Source organism: Somniosus microcephalus, chromosome 8 (genome assembly GCF_052327205.1).
Source record: "Somniosus microcephalus isolate GS21.2 chromosome 8, FLI_Smic_1.0, whole genome shotgun sequence".
In the NCBI taxonomy this organism is placed as follows: Eukaryota; Metazoa; Chordata; class Chondrichthyes; order Squaliformes; family Somniosidae; genus Somniosus; species Somniosus microcephalus.
In genome coordinates, this window is record NC_140994.1 from 203,355,043 (window position 1) to 203,378,908 (window position 23,866).

Sequence of the window (23,866 nt, forward strand, 5' to 3'; positions counted from 1 at the left end):
TAATCCATACTGGCAGACCTCCCATGGCATATCCCACTGATAGTCTGGGGTCCAGAGTAAAGTTATGTTGTTAACTTGGCCTGTCCCTTTAGGGCCACTGCTCTAAATATTCAATGCAGGGAATTGTAGCTGGTTGTAAACTACCACCCACAGATCAGTTGTACCTACTTGTAAAATTCCAGGCTTCAGGTGAATTAGGAGGAAATAGTACTTTGCGCCTTAAATAATGAGATTGTTTCCAGTGCTCTAGAATTAGGAATTTTTTGCCGAGATACTATTCACTGCAACAATGGGGTTGAGTATCGAAATAAAGTTCATTTTCTGTTTATAACTTGCCTTTCAAATAAATGGGTGGAGGGGTGGGGGCAGCATTCTTAAAAATGCCAGTGGAGTAAGAGAAAAGGGAGAAGAAATCCCCCAATCAGCTGCTATGCATTATAGAGATTAGGTGCATGTGTGTTTATTGAGGGTAACTGGAATAAACGTGGCCTTATTTTAACACATTCTATGATTTGCATTACTCTGCTTCCCAATTTTTTCCCCTCAACCCAACAAATGATATGGCCTTGCAGTTATTATGCCCTCTGGTGGTAACTTTCTGTGCTTGGTTTGTAGGTTCTTTGTAGTCTTAGAATTTCATGCCAATTATTATCCCTGTTGCTGAATATACAGTACATCGTTACATTATGTTTAACATATAACCAGCAGATATATTAATTTAAACAATTTCTGGTTAAGATCTGAAAGATTTACTGTGTTTGATAAATGCTCCCAAAAGCAATAGCCTGTGGCAGTATTTGCACTGTAACGATCAGTGTCAGTACTCAATGCTTTCTAAAGTCTGTTCTTTTCTGTAATTAGGTTTTACCCACTTTCCTCAAATTCTTGTCATTACCATCACTAGGACACTGAGGAAATGATCCACAGTTGCAGGATTGTTTTAGTTAGGATCAAGTCAGTATTTGCATCATGCCTCTGCTCTTATGACGACCCATTGGAGGAAAAAAAGCACAAGTAGAGATTTCATACTGTACTAATAAAAACTGCAATTTCCTTTTACTGTGTTCTGCTGCATGGTCTTCTAGTTTTATACAGCTGTGTTTATGAATTTAGCTGAAAGAAAATTGGGAAAAATGACACAGATTTGATCTCTACCATGACAGGCTAGTGACAATACCATAGAATACTTTTTCTAGTAGCAAATGAAGTGTCTGAGCCAGTGACGTATCCCATCAGCTGCTGCTGGAAATGTTGTAAATGCAGGGAAAAGATGACTTAAATGAAATGTGTTTTAATATGAGCACAGTAATATAGATAATTTTAAGGCTATCATATTAGGAAGTTGTAAATTTTTCCTCTTTTCCAATCCCCAAAATAAATCCTTCAGATCAAAGCAAAATAAATGACTCTGTACAAGACTCCCCTCCTTCCCGCACCCAGGGTATTTTACAATTGAGTCACATCGAATTAACAAAGAAACATTGATTATTTCCCCCCCCCCAAAAAAAATATTGTTACTCTTTAGTGCTGTCATGTTTTTGTAACTTGTGCATTTTGAGAATCACAGCTGCATGACATACTGCTAGACTTATTTAAAGTCACTCCCACAGAGTTCAGTTTCAGTCTCACAGAAAGGAGCCAATACTTTCCACTGTCCTGTGGTTAGCTCTACTTAGGCTGACAAAGGGTCAATCAACTCCCTGCAGACTGCCAATAATGCAAATCAACAGGTAACTTCCTACAGCTTAACAATCTATACAGATACATGCATTCGCCCTAGCCCTATAAAAATGTAGTCTTAATATTTTTTTTTAACTTCTTTGTGTCAAATTTTTAAAAAGTAGAAAAACATCACACATTCCAGTTCCATTCTTGGTAAAATTCCATGTTACAAGGTTAGGATCTTGTCCTGCAAGTTCTCTTGGATACACTGGTACCAGTCATTCACACAAATGGTCTGAGCACCTTGTATTTAGGAGTATCCATGTAATGCCCAATATCTAACTATATATGATCGGGGCATAATAATAGGACCAGTTTGCGATCTGAACTGTACATTTGTGTCTTTTGCATTTGTGCTTCTTCAATCTTTTTGACTGCAGATCGAGAAAACACTTAGTAAGACGAGGCTAGATACAAATCGTTAAGCTGCTTTATTTAATTAAGTAACAGTACAGAGCTACAGTTATGATCAGATTCAAAATCAGTACAAATTGTCTTTGTGTAATAATATAAAATAATGAACATGCCACATTTCCCCACATCAGCAGGTCATCTTGTTTGAATTAAGTAAATTAACTCTCGCTTTCTCTCCTGCAGTCTAACTTTCTCATAGCCATTGCTTGCCTTGAATTCCTGTATCTCTCTTTCTTTTCTTCTCTGTTCCCAGCTGTAAGGGAAGGCCTACCAAACTTCTTGCTGAACGACGGGAGCAGAAAGTCCTCAATACAATGGGTGTGAGGTGTTCATTGATTGCTGAATGATGTTACAAGATAGGTGGCCCATTTTTTTCCCCCACTTATAATAATCTATTCACAATTCAAATACTCAGATAAAACTTTTTTTTAAAATTTGATTAATAAAATGGTGTTCTGCAACCCTACTTAATGGCTGCATTGCTGAGGTGTGGTTCTCTGCCAGTTCAAGAGTATGATGGTGCTCTTTCTTTTTCTCACCAGCCTTGTACTGGTGCTATTTCCTGTTCTCTTTGGCCTCAAATTTGCATCACTCTCTCTTCCTGCAATCTGTTTTGTTCTTGCTTGCAACTGCAGGAGTTGAACTGTCACGTAGAGAGTGGATTTTTCATGTAAATTTTGGAGGATCATCTTGAATACAGATAATTCTAATGAGTCATCAAACATCAGCTAGTTTTCCAGTTATTAAATACGCTAATAGATTTCCCGTGGCTGCTCATGAGCAGTCTTTGGCTTGGAGCATGATTGTAATGTTTATCTGCTAACCTGATTTATGCCTTTTAAGACCACTGCTCTGTTTATCATCTATAACAAAGTGTAATATCTGGTATGTGGCAGGTGAGTACTAGATCCAAGACTTGTACAGGAGTCCATAGCTTTATGGATTTTGAGTATAGCTAAACATTAGGTGAAAGGAGCTTAAAAAAAATACCAACTTCTTACAAAGTGTGGAAGCTTCATAACTCTCGCTTTGTTAGGCATCAACACATAGTTAAAATTGAAACTATAGAAGTAAAGTTCTATAAACATATGCAAATTGATGAGAAACTTTCAAAACTGATTCATGCAATTGTCAGTCATTAGTTCATCCTGACCATTTCTAACGTGGTCATTATATTTATGCTGTAATGACCATGTTAGAAATGGTCAGGTTAAACTCATGAAGTTCTACTGCAGCAGGATGAAAACTACAACTGCTATGATGAATCTCTCTTGGCACAGTATTGCTCCATAGGAGATAGAACTCCAGTCCTTTTTGTACCTGGTTGTGTGATGTGGCTTGTTATGGTGCAAGCTGGGTATTGTAGTTCCACAGGAGTAGAGGGAAAACTACAAGCATGATGCATTAAGGAAAGGATTTTGGGATTGAGTAATGTTTAAGTGTTGTGTTTTAAAATTAAGTCAGTTTGCACGGATTTATTTATTTTAAACAAAAGCATAGGCTGCAAGCTTGAAGATATTTATTGTGGCCAGATGGGCTGGTTTGCGGAATGTCGCAACTGATACAATGAGGATCAATTGTCTCATCCCAGTTCCGTTAGCCATGATGATCCTCACTCATTTTGAGAACAGCAGCAATTCATTCACATTATTCAGTTGGATATTTTTTAAATTATCAGGTGCTTATTTCAGCCAATCACTAACTTCTGCCCTATGGGCATGTGACATTAATTTAATATATAAATGAGTAAATTAAATCTTTTTCAAGTAAGTAGCATTTAAGTGTGTTGTGGAAAGGGAGCCAGGTTAGAAGACTTGTTGCATTAACAGTTCTAACTCAATTCGCAATGTCTGGAGCAGTCCACATTACAACAATTGCTGTGAAAATAACAGTGAGGCTAACAGCACTCACAATTATTAATGCACATCAACTTCCAGTGAGTGCAGTTAAATGCGAAAATCCAGAAGTTGCTATCCGAGATGCACCGTTCCTCTGTAAACTGCACGAAAACAACATCTCTCCATCTGGCTCCTCGTTCAAATGTATTGAACAGCATGAAGTTCCTGTACTGATGTCTTGGATATGGACTGAACTCGCCACTACAAGTTGGGGCTTGTCCATTCCAGTCTGAGTACCCTTTTAATGGCGTGGTAAGTCTTAATTACTGCCAAACAACTTCTCTGGCACTGAAAATTAACTTTTACAAGTGTGGAGTCTCATTCATTCAGCTTTAAATTATCATTGGAGATTTAACTTTTTCTTTGTCTTTTATCTCTCTCTCTCTCTCTCTCTCTCTCTCTCAATCCAATCTTTCTTTCCATCTCTATTTTGGTTTCTGTACCTGATTTGATGTTGAATTCAATATTCCAACTTGCACTTCCTGGCTCAGACTCTGCACTGCTCATTAACAATTCTTCAATCTGATGTGCGGGTTAGGTTGATTTGGCTATGATAAAATTGACCCTTAGTGTTAGGGGATTAAATACGTGGGGTTACGGGGATAGGGTGGTGTAAAGACTGTGGGTTGTATAGCGAAGTAATACACAGACTACAAGAGTAACTTAAACAGGACTTTACTATTCGAAGGTCAGGGCGAATCTGCCCAATAAATTCTGCCACAGCACTTATATACCGGTGTGGTCACCGTCGGTATTACAGTATACAGCAGCCAGGATAAAGTAGTGCCACACCTAAAATAGTTCTCTTAAAGGTGGACAGTTACATACAATAGTTCTCTTAAAGGTAGAACAGTTACATACACTACAATCCTCCCTTTTTAGCTTACAACATACTTATTCCCCATTAACATAACATCATAACATATCCAACTTCATGTTACAACAGTTCACAGAGGTAGTCTCTGCGGAAACAGTTCACAGATTCAGTCTCTGATCTTCTTGACTCGGTCCGGACCACGCCTCCGTGGTGTAGTCGGGTCACCTTGCTAGAGGGACTCCTCCCATAGTCCTTCCCTAGACTTAACAGCTTTACTTCCATCACTTCTGAACCAGCATTGCTGACTTTTAAAACAAACAAAAAACAGTTGGATTGCCTTGGGAAATTTTCCTACTTTCCAACTGATTTGGCTCCGTTCGGGGGACCACGTGTGTGATCGGGTAGAGGTAATAATGGTTCAGATGGTTATCATCTTCTGCTTCGTCTTTTCCTTTTTTGCTTCTTGGAGACTCTCGGGGCTCCATTGTCAGCTGCCAGCTGTAACGCCACCATCTCCCTATGTTCCTTAGACTTTAAGTGATTCATCCTGATTTCGGCACTTTGGGAGTTCTTGGCACAAGCTGGGCAGACCAGGTCCTCATAATAGTCAGTGTCACTCAACAGATCATGGTAATATTCGGTGTCGTCCTGAGCTAGGCCAGCGAGAGGGTCTTCTATTTCCTCCTTACCCAGCTGGACGTTAGCCAGCTTTTGTTCCAAATCCAGACATCTTTCCTGAAGAGACTTCTTCATGTGTTCCGCTTCATCCAGCTTTTTCTGGGCTTTCAGCAAGTCTTTTACTAATGACCTCATTTGTGATTTCAATACTTCAACTTCCTTCGGAGATTGATTGATCGGACTATTCAATCCCTCTACTGAAGTAGCTGTTTCAGCATTCTGTTGTTCTACATTGACGTGAGTCAGCGTACTTTTGGCATCCAAGGGCTGCTCTGCTGCAGTCTTCTCCGTCTGTGTTGCCACTTCAGCTATTTCAATAACTTTTGAGAGCTCCGAACCCCTTTTCTTTGAAGATTGAGGCTCGTGTTCAAGTTTTTCCCATTTCAGAGTCTTGTCCCTCAGCACACGAAGGAGTTGGCTGACTGTTAACTCTTCTGCCATCATCGCTTTCCCATTCGCTGCAGGGCTGTTTATAACCTTGCCCTGGGGCTCCTTTGCTGTTTCTACTTCGCCATCATCCGCAGCCCCCACCATTCGAATTTCCACAATTGAATCGTCTGGTGATGCTGCACCCGACTTCAGTAGGAGCTCGGAATTCATGGCGACCAAATCAGCCTTTTCTGCCTGCAACCTGCTAACAAGCGCCTTCAGTTGCTGAACATCTTGCTCCACCAGATTAGAGCACGCACCTTCAGAGACCGAATCAGCTTTGATTCGTTTGGCCTCCTCGCGCAGACGGTTTGTGTGCTCCTGCTCCATTTTCTCCCTCAGCTGCTTCTGTTGTCTTTCCAGATTCTCCCACTCTGTGTCCAAGAACTTTTTCATTGCTGTTGTCTCTTGCTCAAGACGGCGACTCAATTGTTCTAATTGCTGTTGTAATTTGAAATAAAGTTGAGTTCGAGCCCGGTGTTACTCAGTAATGTATATGTCTGTAAACTGGACAGACTCAGAATTCTCTGTCAAACTATGTTGTTGTTCAGTGGAATTCTGTTCTGAAACTTTGTTCTCCTCTGGCGCATAAGCCTTTATGCACGCCTTCGTTTTTCCAACCTCAGTTAGCAAGTCCATTTTAGCCTTGTCTTTCATACTTGGGCTGGTCTTATCGTCATCCGTTTCAGAGTCTGTGCTGATTGTCTGCACCGAGTCCTCACTCGTTATTGCTTTTAAGTAGTGCCATTCCATGTCTATTTTCTTGATCCACTCCCGTCCTAGAAGTGGTGGTCCTCCCTCAGGTAGTACATATAAGTCCATTCCTGGGTGTTCTTTGCCCCTGTCTCTCACCTTGACTCTTATCTTCCCCATGGGGTATACTTTATGCCCCATGTATGTCTGCAATACGAACTTGGTTTCTCTCAAGGGTATATGTGAGAATAGCCGGTTGTAATCCCTTCGATTTATGACTGATAGGGCTGATCCAGTGTCCAACTCCATTTTTCACTTGGACTCCGGCTATTTTTAGCATGACCCAGATAGTTTGTAGGTCAGCTTTCTTACTCACATTGTGAATTCTCAGACTACCCAGTTCCTGGCCGTTTGGGTCTGAATCCGAATTCTGTTCGTCTGAACTCTTCTCAGCCACCTTGTGTACTTTGTTGTACTTTCCCTGTGATGGCTTTTTTTGGTTGTTGGTCTTCTTTCCTGACCGGCATACTTTAGCTATGTGACCCAGTTTGCCACATTTTCTACATTCCTGGTTTTTAAACCAGCATTGGTTCTGGTCGCGTGTTGTCTTCCCACAACGATAACATTTTGTTGTACCCGAAGTAATTTGATCCACACTGAGTACCGCTGCATTTCCGCAGTTCCTTTCGCTGCGGCTTCGTGCGATGCTGCAATAAGGACAGCCCTCTCAAGTGTAAGGTCGTTCTCTTCGAGTAGTCGCTTTTGCGTTCCTTCCTTCGACAACCCGCACACGAACTTGTCTCGCAATGCCTCTGTCAGATTTCCTCCAAACTGGCAGTATTTCGCTAGTCTACGCAGTTCGACCAAGTATTCCGCGTTGCTTTCCTCTTTCCGTTGCGTTCTCGCATAAAATTTGAATCATTCCGCCAACATCAGCGGTGTGGGGTTCAAGTGATCCTTTAGAACAGCAACAATATTATCGAAAGTCTGATCCGCCGGTTTAGCTGGTGATAGAAGATGCTTCAATAACCCGTATGTCTTCGCGCCCATCGAGTTTAGCAAGGTTATAGCTTTATCATCATCTTCTATTTTATTGGCCTCACAATATATCTCGATACGTTCTATGTACGTGGCCCAATCTTCCACCTCGGCATCGAAGTTGTTGATGTTACCATGCTTAGGCATCTTCACTATCTCCCACTATCTTTCTGCGAAACAACAGGATTTCTCTTTAACTTTTTAACTTTTTCTTTTTTTTTCAAAAATGGCGGTTTCCCGCGCTTGTCTTCTTCCCCGCCTACTGGCAAAATGGCGGTTTCCCGCGCTTGTCTTCTTCCCCCCCCTACTGGCAAAATGGCGGTTTCCCGCTCCTGACTTCTTCCTCTGGTGGGAGGGGTAAGCTTTGCCCTCGGGCGACGACCGCTGGTTTACGGGGTTTGTAGCCTGTGCGCCGGCTTCAGTTTATTCTGAAGCGCGCGCTAGAAAAGCCGATCGCGTTCCTTGTTCCCCCCCCCTTCTTTTCGGCAGGGGCAACCGGCGCTGGGGACAACCAGTTGGCGTCGGACAGATCCAGCTCCTGGTCCTTCATGGCAGCTGCTGCAAGCCGCTGGCCGGAACCTCGCTCGGTCTCTCTCTCGGGCTCTGTCTCTCCCGCTCACGCGGCTCTCGCTCGCTCTCTCTCGGGCTCTGTCTCTCCCGCTCGCTCGGCTCTCGCTCGCTCTCTCTCGGGCTCTGTCTCTCCCGCTCGCGCGGCTCTCCCTCAGCGGCTTTAAACGCCTCTCCCAGACCTCCCGCAGTCCGGTCCTTTCCTCCCCAGCTGCGGCTGATTCTTCGCGGGTTATTTAGTTATTTATTTATTTATTGCCTCCGTGCCTTATGATCCCGGTTGCAGCGCCTCGCGGCCTTGGTAGGTGCCCGGCCTTTTTCGCTCCAATCGCGCCTCCCAGCCCTCTCGCAGTCCGGTGCTTTCCTCCCCGGCTGCGGCTGAGTTCTCCGTGGCTTATTTATGTTTATATCTTCCCGCGCCTTACGATCCCGGTCGCAGCGCCTCGTGGTCGCGGTATTTGTCCGGCCTTTTTCGCCGTCGTGGTCTAGTCGTCTCACGGCGCTCCCCAGCCCGCTTGTACCGCGGCTTCTGCTCCACGCTGCCCCAGTCTCGGCGCCTCTGGGCCCGACTTCTGTCCGGCTCCTTTCCCCCTCGACCGTGGTCGAGTGCACCGCCCTTATCCTCCGTTTACTTGTTTCTATTTTCCCTTTACTCACAGTCACCGTGGCCGACTTGCTTCTCGTGTTGATCGGCTCACTCACCACCGTGGCAGAAGGGACAATCCGTGCCTGTTGCTGATGGAAGACTTCGTGTTTGAAATCTTCCTCCTTTCTTGGTCTGCAGACTCGAGTTTTCTCTCAGCAAAACGACGAGGGCGGGTGCCTCTTCTCGACGCTCGTTTACTTCTTCAGAAGTATTGTTGCCGCAGGGTAAGATCGAACTCGTCGCCACTGTAAAGTCTGTGGGTTGTATAGCGAAGTAATACACAGACTACAAGAGTAACTTAAACAGGACTTTACTATTCGAAGGTCAGGGCGAATCTGCCCAATAAATTCTGCCACAGCACTTATATACCGGTGTGGTCACCGTCGGTATTACAGTATACAGCAGCCAGGATAAAGTAGTGCCACACCTAAAATAGTTCTCTTAAAGGTGGACGGTTACATACAATAGTTCTCTTAAAGGTAGAACAGTTACATACACTACAGGTGGGATATGTGTCGGTGCAGGCTCGATGGGCCGAAATGGCCTCTATCTGCATTGTGGGGATTCTGTGATCTGTGATTGGTTAAGAAGATACACAAGTCCCAGATGCCCTGTAGAGGGCACCATACCATTTGGATGTCCCACTGACAGCAACCTGCCATGCAAAATCCTATAGATAATCAATGGGCAAGAGCAAAAGAGACATGCATGCACATTACAATAGCTCCAGCAGCCACCAAGTTCATCATTTTCTGAGGAGTTGTAAACACCATGAAGTCACGTGATCTTTGCCCAGTTCCATATTGCATAAAGCTGCATCGGGAGACTAGTCCTGAATTTCCCTCCCTCCCCTTCCCTTTATAGAATCATAGAAATTTACGGCACAGAAGGAGGCCATTCAGCCTTTCTAATCATTAACAGCATTGCTAGCTATTAGTCTTCCAGTACAACAAGTTCTCAATCATTTTTGAGCTAGAATTGCCTGATACCAATTTGTGACTTTTCCTCATTTTCATTAGGTCATGGGAATGTTTTGTTGTAGAGGGAAGAGAAAAATGGTGGATAAATAAATAGGGAGATTCAGACTAAGAAATAAGAGGTTGTAAATCTAAACATAAATTGGTGGGAAAACAGATATAAAGATTACAGAGTGGGTGAGTGAAAGGTGCAAATACAGGAAACTTTGTGATATCCGGGACCGGCGTGTTGCCGATCTATCAAAACTGCCGGACATACAAAGTTAATGTTGAAGCATACGGAGGTTTTCATCTCCGTATCTGACAACAAACACTGTTGCTTAGCAACAGCTTCTAAAGAGTCGGCTGCAGCTGCAAGCATCTCTAGCTGAAGCTGTTGCTATAGGTACAGACCTTGCAGTGCCTGACTGGGGGGGAAAAAAAGAACGAGAACTAAAAAAACTTATAGAAAACAGCTCCTGATTTTTGCCATTAGATCAAGTATTCCGGACATACAACCTCCGGATAAACCAAAGTTTCCTGTATATTATTACTGCAGAGAAAGTAAATGCAATGTTCCAAGGTTTTGAATTGTGGTGGAAAAGATCAGGAGAGGTGATCGAAAGCTTGTTCTAAACACCAACTACCTTCTCGGGAATGTTTCGGTATATGCCACCTGAATCAACCTCGTCAGTTTTACTCGTGTATCTTTGCTCAGCTGCCTTGTATCAATTCACATAGCCTTGACTGATCCTCTACCTTCCTAAGCTTTATTAATGTTTGAAAACCTCAATCATATCTCCTTAGTTTTCTCTTCAATGAGAAAAGTCCCAGCTTTTTGAACCTATCCTCATTTTGTTTTATTCTCTCATCCGCCGTATAATTTTAGTTCTGATCTGCCCCTTTTCCAGCTCAACTACATCCTTCCTGTAGTAAGAGTTGCAGAACTATACACTCTACTACAGATTTGACCTGACCATCTATCTATATATATAAAAGACCCCTTCTGTCTGTCTGTCTGTTCTCTATACGTTCGAAAGTTACAGAGCGTACCTACACGCGCGTCACATCAAAAGAAAGCTTACGATTACGGACATATTTACTTTTCCATCAGAGAAAAATCGTGCCCACGGTATCCCAAAAACGTTCAAAATTCCGCTCATTAAATGGTAAAAGTTCCGCTCATTAGCATTGAGTGACGTGAAGGTTGACCAATCGTGCGGTCGAGCGACCTGACAGTTGACCGACGGTTGACCAATCGCTGCGTCACGGGGGCGGGTTCATTGCGCGTGCGGGCGGGCCATCCTACAGTTGAGTGTTGAGTGTCTTGACGATTGACCAATCCAACAGTTCAGTGACCTGACGGTTGACCAATCGGTGCGTGTGTGGGCAGGCCTTATCATTCTGAACCGAGGTGAGTGGCCGCCATCTTGATTCTTCACGATTTTTTTTCCCACACTTTGTGTTAGGGAACTAAGGAAAATAGCAATTTATTTGAGTTTTAAATTGTATTTAGCAACAGTAGGAAATGAAGTGATCCCCTGCCCTTCGCCCGGAGGCTCGCCTACTTTGACGGCCATTTCAAGCGGCTGTGCCGGCGCCGGGCGCGGCCTAGCAGCCCGGGAAGCCTGGGCCTTGAGTTGCGGGCCGTGCCGGGAGCCGCCACGCACAAAACTTCCCCGCGGCGTCAACAGCCCCGCCCCAGAGCCCGACCCAAAGCCACCAGGTCACCGGTCGCGGTGGGCCGTGCCGGGAGCTGCCGCACACAAAACTTCCCCGCGGCGTCAACAGCCCCGCCCCAGAGCCCGACCCAAAGCCACCAGGTTACCGGCCGTGGCGGGCCGTGCCAGGAGCTGCCGCGCACAAATCTTTCCCGCGGCGTCAACAGCCCCGCCCCAGAGCCCGACCCAAAGACACCAGGTTACCGGCCGCGGCGGGCCGTGCCGGGAGCTGCCGCGCACAAAACCTCCCCGCGGCGTCAACAGCCTCGCCCCAGAGCCCGACCCAAAGCCATCAGGTGAGCGGCCGTGGCGGCCCAGTCTCTCTCTCACTCCCAATCTCTCTCTCTCACACTCCCAATCTCTCTCTCTCTCTCTCTCTCTCTCTCACACTCCCAAGCTCGCTCGCTCTCTCTCTCTCACACTGCCAATCTCTCTCTCTCACTCCCAGTCTCTCTCTCTCTCACTCCCAGTCTCTCTCTCTCTCACTCCCAGTCTCTCTCTCTCTCACTCCCAGTCTCTCTCTCTCTCACTCCCAGTCTCTCTCTCTCTCTCACTCCCAGTCTCTCTCTCTCGCAACTCCCAATCTCTCTCTCTCGCACTCCCAATCTCTCTCTCTCGCACTCCCAATCTCTCTCTCGCACTCCCAATCTCTCTCTCTCGCACTCCAATCTCTCTCTCTCGCACTCCCAATCTCTCTCTCTCGCACTCCCAATCTCTCTCTCTCGCACTCCCAATCTCTCTCTCTCGCACTCCCCAATCTCTCTCTCTCTCGCACTCCCAATCTCTCTCTCTCGCACTCACCAATCTCTCTCTCTCTCGCACTCCCAATCTCTCTCTCTCGCACTCCAATCTCTCTCTCTCGCACTCCCAATCTCTCTCTCTCGCACTCCCCGTCTCTCTCTCTCGCACTCCCAATCTCTCTCTCTCGCACTCCCAGTCTCTCTCTCTCGCACTCCCAGTCTCTCTCTCTCGCACTCCAGTCTCTCTCTCTCGCACTCCCAGTCTCTCTCTCTCGCACTCCCAGTCTCTCTCTCTCGCACTCCCAGTCTCTCTCTCTCGCACTCCCAGTCTCTCTCTCTCGCACTCCCAGTCTCTCTCTCTCGCACTCCCAGTCCCTCTCTCTCGCACTCCCAGTCTCTCTCTCTCGCACTCCCAGTCCTCCTCTCTCTCGCACTCCCAGTCTCTCTCTCTCGCACTCCAGTCTCTCTCTCTCGCACTCCCAGTCTCTCTCTCTCGCACTCCCAGTCTCTCTCTTCTCGCACTCCAGTCTCTCTCTCTCGCACTCCCCAGTCTCTCTCTCTCGCACTCCAGTCTCTCTCTCTCGCACTCCCAGCTCTCTCTCTCTCGCACTCCCAGTCTCTCTCTCTCGCACTCCCAGTCTCTCTCTCTCGCACTCCCAGTCTCTCTCTCTCGCACTCCCAGTCTCTCTCTCTCGCACTCCCAGTCTCTCTCTCTCGCACTCCCAGTCTCTCTCTCTCGCACTCCCAGTCTCTCTCTCTCGCACTCCCAGTCTCTCTCTCTCGCACTCCCAGTCTCTCTCTCTCGCACTCCCAGTCTCTCTCTCTCGCACTCCCAGTCTCTCTCTCTCGCACTCCCAGTCTCTCTCTCTCGCACTCCCAGTCTCCTCTCTCTCGCACTCCAGTCTCTCGTCTCCTCGCACTCCCAGTCTCTCTCTCTCGCACTCCCAGTCTCTCTCTCTCGCACTCCCAGTCTCATCTCTCTCGCACTCCCAGTCTCTCTCTCTCGCACTCCCAGTCTCTCTCTCTCGCACTCCCAGTCTCTCTCTCTCGCACTCACCAGTCTCTCTCTCTCGCACTCCAGTCTCTCTCTCTCGCACTCCAGTCTCTCTCTCTCGCACTCCCCAGTCTCTCTCTCTCGCCACTCCCAGTCTCTCTCTCTCGCACTCCAGTCTCTCTCTCTCGCACTCCCAGTCTCTCTCTCCTCCCTCCCAGTCTCTCTCTCTCGCACTCCCAGTCTCTCTCTCTCGCACTCCAGTCTCTCTCTCTCGCACTCCCAGTCTCTCTCTCTCGCACTCCCAGTCTCTCTCTCTCGCACTCCCAGCTCTCCTCCAGTCTCTCTCTCGCACTCCCAGTCTCTCTCTCTCGCACTCCCAGTCTCTCTCCTCTCGCACTCCAGTCTCTCTCTCTCGCACTCCCAGTCTCTCTTCTCTCGCACTCCCAGTCTCTCTCTCTCGCACTCCCAGTCTCTCTCTCTCGCACTCCCAGTCTCTCTCTCTCGCACTCCAGTCTCTCTCTCTCGCACTCCCAGTCTCTCTCTCTCGCACTCCAGTCTCTCTCTCTCGCACTCCCAGTCTCTCTCTCTCGCACTCCCAGTCTCTCTCTCTCGCACTCCCAGTCTCTCTCTCTCGCACTCCCAGGCTCTCTCTCTCGCACTCCCAGTCCCTCTCTCGCACTCCCATCTCTCTCTCTCGCCCTCCCAGTCTCTCTCTCTCGCACTCCAGTCTCTCTCTCTCGCACTCCAGTCTCTCTCTCTCGCACTCCCAGTCTCTCTCTCTCTCGCACTCCCAGTCTCTCTCTCCTCTCGCACTCCAGTCTCTCTCTCTCGCACTCCCAGTCTCTCTCTCTCGCACTCCCAGTCTCTCTCTCTCGCACTCCCAGTCTCTCTCTCTCGCACTCCCAGTCTCTCTCTCTCGCACTCCCAGTCTCTCTCTCTCGCACTCCAGTCTCTCTCTCTCGCACTCCCCAGTCGTCTCTCTCTCGCACTCCCAGTCTCTCTCTCTCGCACTCCCAGTCTCTCTCTCTCGCACTCCCAGTCTCTCTCTCTCGCACTCCCAGTCTCTCTCTCTCGCACTCCCAGTCCTCTCTCTCTCGCACTCCCAGTCTCTCTCTCTCGCACTCCCAGTCTCTCTCTCTCCGACTCCCAGTCTCTCTCTCTCGCACTCCCAGTCTCTCTCTCTCGCACTCCCAGTCTCTCTCTCTCGCACTCCCAGTCTCTCTCTCTCGCACTCCCAGTCTCTCTCTCTCGCACACTCCCAGTCTCTCTCTCTCTCGCAACTCCCAGTCTCTCTCTCTCTCGCACTCCCAGTCTCTCTCTCTCGCACTCCCAGTCTCTCTCTCTCGCACTCCCAGTCTCTCTCTCTCGCACTCCCAGTCTCTCTCTCTCGCACTCCCAGTCTCTCTCTCTCGCACTCCCAGTCTCTCTCTCTCGCACTCCCAGTCTCTCTCTCTCGCACTCCAGTCTCTCTCTCTCGCACTCCCAGTCTCTCTCTCTCGCACTCCCAGTCTCTCTCTCTCGCACTCCCAGTCTCTCTCTCTCGCACTCCCAGTCTCTTCTCTCGCACTCCCAGTCTCTCTCTCTCGCACTCCCAGTCTCTCTCTCTCGCACTCCCAGTCTCTCTCTCTCGCACTCCCAGTCTCTCTCTCTCTCGCACTCTCTCTCTCTCTCTCTCTCTCTCTCTCTCTCTCTCACACACACACTCCCACTCTCTCTCTCTCTCTCTCTCACACACACTCCCAGTCTCTCTCTCTCACTCCAGTCTCTCTCTCCTCACACACACTCCCACTCTCTCTCTCTCTCTCTCTCTCTCTCTCTCTCTCTCTCTCTCTCTCTCTCTCTCACACTTCCAGTCTCTCTCTCTCTCTCTTCTCCCCAGTCTCTCTCTCTCTTTCCCCAGTCTCTCTCTCTCTCTCTCACCCCCGTCTCTCTCTCCTTCCCTCTCTCTTTCCTTCCCCCCCTCTCTCCTTCTCCCCCTCTCTCTCCTTCCCCCTCTCTCTCTCCTTCCTCCTCTCTCTCCTTCCCCCTCCCTCTCCTTCCCCCTCCCTCTCCTTCCCCCTCTCTCTCCTTCCCCCTCTCTCTCCTTCCCCCTCTCTCTCCTTCCCCCCTCTCTCTCCTTCCCCCTCTCTCTCCTTCCCCCTCTCTCTCCTTCCCCCTCTCTCCTCCTTCCCCCTCTCTCTCCTTCCCCTCTCTCTCCTTCCCCCTCTCTCTCCTTCCCCCTCTCTCTCCTTCCCTCTCTCTCTCTCCTTCCCTCTCTCCTCTCCTTCCCTCTCTCTCTCCTTCCCTCTCTCTCTCCTTCCCTCTCTCTCTCCTTCCCTCTCTCTCTCCTTCCCTCTCTCTCTCCTTCCCTCTCTCTCTCCTTCCTCTCTCTCTCTTCATCTCTCTCTCTCCTTCCCTCTCTCTCTCTCTCTCTCCCTCTCTCTCTCCCCTTCTCCCTCTCTCTCTCTCTCCTCTCTCTCTCTCTCTCTCCTTCCCTCTCTCTCTCCTCTCTCTCTCTCTCTCTCTCCTCTCTCTCCTCCCCTTCCCTCTCTCTCTCTCTCCTTCCCTCTCTCTCTCTCTCTCTTTTCTCTCTCCTTCCCTCTCTCTCTTTCCTTCCCTCGTCCTTCCCCTCCCCTCTCCCTCCCTCTCCTTCCATCTCTCTCTCTCTCTCTCTCTCTCTCTCTCTCTCTCCTCTCTCCTTCCATCTCTCTCTCTCTCTCTCTCTCTCTCCTTCCATCTCTCTCTTCCCCCCAGTCGCTCCCTCTCTCCTCTTCCAACAACAACATGCCCTCAAAAAAGCCTCGGCACCCCCAGCTAGTAGGTCTATATAGTGCATGATAACTTTGCTTGATCTAGTCTCCCATTTTTTGTACAACTTAAACATTCCATTCATTTTTTTTTTACATAAGTCAGACATGTCAGACATTGGCTTGATGTCTTGATGGATCTATTTACTCTGAAACCCAGATTTCTTTCCTGATCCAACTTCCTTAGTATTTTTCTCACGTGATTTCCCCTACTTGTTCCACATCCTTAAGTGCGTGACATTGTTTTATTTTGTTACAGCAGCTATTAAGGAACCAAAATGTAACTCTTTTTGTTTAGTCTCAATTTCTCAGTGAATATTGGAAACCTTAAGTGTCACGCTTAAGTGACTTCCAATTAATGAGTTGTCTCTGCTCGTAAGGTCCAACCATTAATAGGACCATTAAATACAATACATATATTCGTTCAAGTTCTTTTGAATCATTACTTTAACTGATCTGGCATTTTTCTCCAGTATATCAAATTATATTTACAGACTTTGGAGCAATTGGGTACTTGTGTTAAAACCTGAATATCTTAAATAAACAGGACTGTGCAATACGGTAATATCTTTTGAATTCCAACATTAAAACAAAAATCCCTTCAAACCAACGTGCATGTTTTGCCTCCTCCAAATTCTCCTTCTGGATTTCATTCACGTTTAATCATAGTAGTGTATATAACAAAGGTGGCTGATCGTAATTACTTTTAAGCCCATGTTTCATGACATGCATTAAAATTAGATATATTAAATAGAGTTTTGATCCATATTTCTTGTGCTTCTGATATATCTGCCTGTCCTGTGATACAAGACAGGAAGCAAACAGCGGCAGAGTTCTGAATCATTACACATTTTTAAAAATTGAATGGAAATTGTCTTAAATTAAGATGTATAGATATCACAAATTTTCATCTAAGTTTTAAAATATTTGTTTTCAGCATACATTTTTGCATGGGATCCTAGATTTAATGCACAACAACACCACTAAGGGCATATATTCCTTTTGAGAACCTGTGAACAAAAGAACATAAGAAATAGGAGCAGGAGTAGGTCATTCGGTCCTTCGAGCCTGCTCCGCCATTCAATGAGATTACGACTGATCTTCTGCCTCAATTCCATTCACCGGCCTTATCGTTATATCCCTTGATGCCCTTACTAGTCAGAAATCTATCGACTTCTGTTTTGAATATACCCAATGACTGAGCCTCCACAGCCCTCTGGGGTAGAGAATTGCAAAGATTCACCACCCTCTGTGTGAAGAAATTTCTTCTCATCTCAGTCCTGAATGGCCTACCCTTTATCCTGAGGCTGTGACCCCTGGTTCTAGACGCCCCAGCCAAGGGAAACATTCTCCCACCATCCACCCTATCAAGCCCTGTAATAATTTTGTATGCTTCAATGAGATCCCCTCTCATTCTTCTGAATTCAAGAGGATACAGGCCTAGTTTACGCAATCTCTTCTCATACGACAGTCCCGCCATCCCAGGAATCAATCTTGTGAACCTTCCTTGCACTCGCTCTATGGCAAGCATATCCTTCCTTAGGTAAGGAGACCAAATCGTACACAGTACTCCAGGTGTGGTTTCACCAAGGCCCTATATAATTGGAGTAAGGCTTCTTTACTCCTGTACTCAAGTTTGTTGCATTTGTAATGTTCTTTTATTGTGAAAGAACAGAGTGGCATGGTTCACTATTTTAACTTGCATAGAAAGAGTAGCTAATTGTGTTGCAACCTCTGGAGATTACATTTATAAGTCAATACCAATTATTGTCCACGTTCCCTGCGGTAATTCTATTGCATTTTCAATGGACATTATGCTAATAGATATTGGTCTTTCCCTCCTAGCTTTTTGCTTTGTAACACTTCATCCAAAAACACTTCATCAATATGCTCCATACATCGCCTCTGAGTAAAGTCCACATGATTTGCACTGACATCTGCGTGCAGTACTGAGAGACTGCTGCATTATCAGAGTTGCCATCTTTTGGATGAGACTGTTAAACCAAGGCCCAGTCTGCATGTTCAGGTGGATGTAAAAGATCCCATGCCACTTTTTGATTGAAAAGCAGGGAGTTCTCCAGATGTCATGGACAACATGGAACCTGTAATCAATGACACTGAAACAGATTAACTGGTCATTCATCTCATTGCTGTGTGCGAATTGGCTGCCAAGTTTGCTTGTAAAACTGTGACTACATTTCAAAAATAACTCCCTTTGGGAGTCCTGATGTCATGAAAGGGGCAATATAAATACAAGTTTTCTCTTCCAAATAATGTACCTCATTAAATCTGATCAAAGCATGTTTTAACAAATGGTAACAGAATGTTATGCTAGTAAACTATCCCACCTTGTCCTTGACTTGTATGCAGCCTTTAACATGGTTGACCACTCCATCCTTCTCCAATGCCTCTCCACCGTCGTCCAGCTGGGTGGGACTGTACACGCCTGGTTCCATTCCCATCTATCTAATTGTAGCCAGAGAATCACCTGCAACGGCTTCTCTTCCTGCTCCTGCATTGTTACCTCTGGTGTCCCCCAAGGATCTATCCTTGGCCGCCTCCTATTTCTCATCTACATGCTGCCCCTTGGCAACATCATCCTAAAACACAGCGTCAGTTTCCACATGTACGCTGACGACACCCAGCTCTACCTCACCACCACTTCTCTCGGCCCCTCCACGGTCTCTAAATTGTCAGACTGCTTGTCTGACATCCAGTTCTGGATGAGCAGAAATTTTTTCCAATTAAAGACCAAAGTCATTGTTTTTGGTCCTCGCCACGAACTTCGTTCCCTAGACACTGACTCCATCTCTCTCCCTAACATCTGTCTGAAGCTGAACCACACTGTTCGCAACCTTGGTGTCATATGTGACCCTGAAATAAGCTTTTGACCACATATCCGCGGCATAACTAAGACCGCCTATTTCCACCACCGTAACATTGCCCATCTACGCCCTTGCCTCAGCTCATTCGCTGCTGAAATCCTCATCCATGCCTTTGTTACCTCTAGACTTGACTATTCCAACACACCTCCCACATTCTCCCCTACGTAAATTTGAGGTGATCCAAAACTCGGCTGCCCGTGTCCTAACTTGCACTAAGTCCCGTTCACCCATCACCCCTGTGCTCACTGACCTACATTGGCTCCCGGTTAAGCAACACCTAGATTTCAAAATTCTCATCCTTGTTTTCAAATCCCTCCATGGCCTTGCCCCTCCCTATCACTGTAATCTCCTTCAGCCCTGCAATCCCCCCCCCCCCCCCCCAAGATATCTGCGCTCCTCTAATTCTGCCTTCCTTGAGCATCCCTGATTATAATTGCTCAACCATTGGTGGCCGTGCCTTCTGTTGTCTAGGCCCTAAGTTCTGGAATTCCCTGCCTAAACCTCTCCACCTCACTTTCCTCCTTTTAAGACACTCCTTAAAACCTACCTCTTTGACCAAGCTTTTGGTCACCTGCCCTAATTTCTCCTTATGTGGTTCGGTGTCAAATTTTTTGTCTTACAATATCCCTGTGAAGCGCCTAGGGATGTTTTACTTCGTTAAAGGTGCTATATAAATGTAAGTTGTTGTTGTGGCATTCAGAAAATGATTGATTGTGAATGAGAGCCATTGTTCTTTTCACTGGTAACTTGTAGGCTTGTGAAAGCTCTGTGAGTTTTAAGTTCATGGGACTCAAATTAAATGTACCTGGATTGGTTTCCACTTTAGAAGTAGATTTCTTCAACCATGTGGAACTACAGTTTGTTCAATCTTGATTTAGTAGGTTTGTTTTTGGTAAGATGTTGTATACTTCACAATGGCTGTTCAAATTGAACATTTTTCATCTGCATGTAGGACTCTATCTGGGTACAGTCACACTTCATAGTGATGCTAACAATGGTATGTAAACAGAATTGATAGCAGATTGAAATGACTTCCAGAGCTGGACCACAAAACCTGGTTTCAGACCTAAACTGCAAATTTCAAACTGCAGTGTAAATAAAAGTAGTCCTCTGCAGTTTGAGATCCCAAAGGGTGATGTTAAGCAGGGCTAGCGAGGGAAGTTTTTGTGTTGATCCTTCTATAAATAAAATAAAAAAGGTGACTCAACCGTGGCTAACAAGGGAAATTAGGGATAGCATAAGATCCAAGGAGACGACATATAAATTGGCCAGAAAAAGCAATAATCCTGAGGATTGGGAGCAGTTTAGGATTCAACAAAGGAGGACAAAGGGATTAATTAAGAAAGGGAAAATGAGAGTAAGCTAGCAGGGAACATAAAAACTGACTGTAAAAGCTTTTATAGATATGTGAAGAGAAAAAGATTGGTGAAGTCAAGCGTAGGTCCCTTGCAGTCAGAATCAGGGGAATTTATAATGGGAAACAAAGAAATGGCAGACCAACTAAATTCATACTTTGGTTCTGTCTTCACAAAGGAGGACACAAATAACCTCCCAGAGATGCCGGGGAACATAGGGTCTGATGAAAGGGTGGAACTGAAAGAATTCAGTATTTGTAGGGAAATGGTGTTAGGAAAATTGATGGGACTGAAGGCCGATAAATCCCCAGGGCCTGATAATCTACATCCCAGGGTACTTAAGGAAGTGGCCCTAGAAATAGTAGATGCATTACTGGTCATCTTCCAGAACTCGATAGACTCTGGAACAGTACCCATGGATTGGAGGGTAGCTAATGTTACCCCACTATTCAAAAAAAGGTGGTAGAGAAAAAGCGGGCAATTATAGACCGGTAAGCCCGACATCGGTAGTGGGGAAAATGCTAGAATCTATTATAAAAGATGTAATAGCAGAGCACTTGGTAAGCAGTGACAGGATCGGACAAAATCAACATGGATTTACAAAAGGTAAATCATGCTTGACTAATCTACTGGAATTTTTTGAGGATGTAACTGGTAAAATAGATAAGGGAGAACCAGTGGATGTGGTGTATTTGGACTTTCAGAAGGCTTTCGATAAGGTCCCACATAAGAGATTAGCGTGCAAAATTAAGGCACATGGGATTGGGGGCAAGGTATTGACTTGGATAGAGAACTGGTTGGCGGACAGAAAGCAAAGAGTTGGAATAAACGGGTCATTTTCCGAGTGGCAGGCAGTGACTAGTGGGGTACCGCAAGGATCGGTCCTAGGACCCCAGCTGTTCACAATATATATTAATGATCTGGACGAGGGAATTGGATGTAATATCTCCAAATTTGCAGACGACACAAAGCTGGGTGGGAGGGTATGCTGTGAGGAGGTCATGAAACTCCAGTACGATTTGGACAGGTTGGGTGATTGGGCAGAAACATGGGAAATACACTATAATGTGGATAAATTGAGGTTATCCACTTTGATGGCAAAAACAGGAAGGCAGATTATTATTTGAATGGCAATAGATTGGGAGAAGGGGAAGTGCAAAGAGACCTAGGTGTTCTTGTGCACCAGTCGCTGAAGGCAAGCATGCAGGTGCAGCAGGCGGTTAAGAAGGCAAATGGTATGTTGGCCTTCGTAGCAAGAGGGTTCGAGTACAAGAACAACGATGTCTTGCTGCAGTTGTTGTACAGGGCCTTGGTGAGACCGTACCTTGAGTATTGTGTGCAGTTTTGGTCACCTTACCTGAGGAAGGACATTCTTGCCATGTGCAGCGAAGATTCGCCAGGCTGATACCTGGGATGGCAGGAATGACGTACGAGGAGAGATTGTGTCAATTGGGCTTATACTCACTGGAGTTTAGAAGATTGAGAGGGGATCTCATCGAAACCTATAAAATTCTGTCAGGTCTGGACAGACTAGATGCAGAAAGGATGTTTCTGATGGCCGGGGAGTCCAGAACCAGGGGTCATAGTCTAAGGATAAGGGGTAAGCCATTTAGGACTGAAATGAGGAGGAATTTCTTCACCCAGAGAGTGGTGAACCTGTGGAATTCTCTGCCACAGAGGGCGGTGGAGGCCAGTTCATTAAATATATTCAAAAAAGAGTTGGATATATTTCTTAAGGCTCAAGGGATATGGGGAGAAGGCAGGGACAGGGTACTGAATTTGGATGATCAGCCATGATCTCATTGAATGGCGGAGCAGGCTCGAAGGGCCGAATGGCCTACTCCTGCTCCTATCTTCTTTGTTTCTATGTATTGATTGTTCCACCTGAGAGAAAAGTTTAAAAGTTATCTTAATGATTTGTTTATCTTTTTCTAGCTTCATGACTCCTTGGTACTGGAGCTATTACAAAAATACAAATGCACTTTACTATTGTATAATCTGCTGGTCATATACTCTTCCTTCTATTTCTTGTTTTGGTATACTGGGAAGGAACTAAAACAGGGCGCACACTGTTCCCGGTTTAGCTGTAAAGCCATGTAGTAGAAATATTGAAATATTTTTATTATTTAGAATGACTATATGCCATGAAACTAGAACTTCAAATTGTTACTTTGACACATAATTTAATATATTTTTCGAACTATACCTGCCTTTAATTTCTAATTTTATTTCTTGATAAAATTGTCAAGAAAGGCATGTTTCTCATAAAGCAAAGCAAATACAAGGGTCAACTCCTTTTGCCCAGCCAGCTAATTGCAAATGTTCAAACAGCAAAAAAGGAAACCTGCATATTTAGTGAATCATTCAGGTGTTTCACCCCACTACAGTCCATTGAAGTATGTGCCGCCATGCCTAATATAGAATTGTTTGGATCTATTATAGATTTTCCCATATATTGTTCCAACTGTAAATTGCTAACCATGTACATAGTACACATACCACTTGGATAACCTTATCAATATAGTGTTGGTTTGATGCAAAAAATGCTCTTCCTTTTTTAAAAAGGGTTTACCAATCAAGCCAAGACAAGACACTTTCTTCATTGGAGATGGATTGAAGAAGAAAGATTGGCATGACAATGAGGCAATCAGAGCAGATGCAGCAAAATCAGGTATGAATTTCTCAATAGTGGTTTCCAACTGTGGTTCCTGAAGAAAGCTAGCTGGTTGTGCTGGTATGGTTAGGTTTAATAAATGTACTTGCAAAACCAACCACTTTTTTTATAGTTGTGAAATAAACTACGGACCTATGCAAAATTTCATTTTATTTTTTACTTGTACTAGTACAGAGCAAGTGGAAGAGCTGGTTGGTACTTAAGGAATTTGGAGAGAGTTAGTAGGTGAGGAATTGAAGAAAATGAGGCAGGGCTAAAGAGCAGGCCAGGAATGAAAAGAAAAGAACAACAATGAGGTGGTAGAAAAAGAGTCAGTCTGGAATTCAAAAAGAAATGGGTTACAATTGGGGATTAAAGAATGGGCAGGGAATTAAAAAGAGGCACAATGTAGGGCTTAAAGAGTAGACTGGGAATCAAGATAAGGAGCAAGAACAGGGGTTGACAAAAAGAAGTGTCTGGAATTAAAAAGAGCCATAACAAGAGGCTTAAAGTGAGGACTGGAAATGAAGAGGAAAATGTAGAGGAGCAACAGGAGGTTGGAAAAAGAGGTGGGGAAGATATTCTGACTGGGGCTGGAATGACGTTTTGGGGCATTAGAGCTAAGAGCAGAAGAACATTCAGCCAGGCTGGGTGTAGGGCATGATGTATTAGGAGGATAACAATATCTGCAACAGAAAATTGAACGTGGAAATTGCAATATGAAAAAAAACCAAGGTCCATCTCGATCGCCTTCTACCTTCCTGGTAGCCACATGATACAATAATAATGGAGTTCTTCACTAACCATAGCAATCAATCTGCATCAATTCGTCTACAACAGACTCAGAAATGACACAAGGAAAATCCCAGTGGTG

The 23,866-nt window shown here is 45.7% G+C and overlaps 1 protein-coding gene across 3 annotated transcripts in view; it reads left to right on the forward strand.

Annotated features, from left to right (window-relative positions):
- The window catches only part of LOC147114054 (polypeptide N-acetylgalactosaminyltransferase 10-like), a 124,104-nt gene that overhangs the window by 9,693 nt on the left and 90,545 nt on the right, over nt 1-23,866 (forward strand). For 2 of the 3 annotated variants that reach the window (XM_085995615.1, XM_085995613.1), the window contains exon 2: nt 22,905-23,010. In XM_085995615.1, the coding sequence (XP_085851741.1) occupies nt 22,905-23,010 (106 nt within the window). Of the gene's footprint in view, nt 1-8,955; nt 9,127-22,904; nt 23,011-23,866 lie in introns of those variants that run through there. The other variant, XM_085995614.1, reaches the window with a different exon arrangement.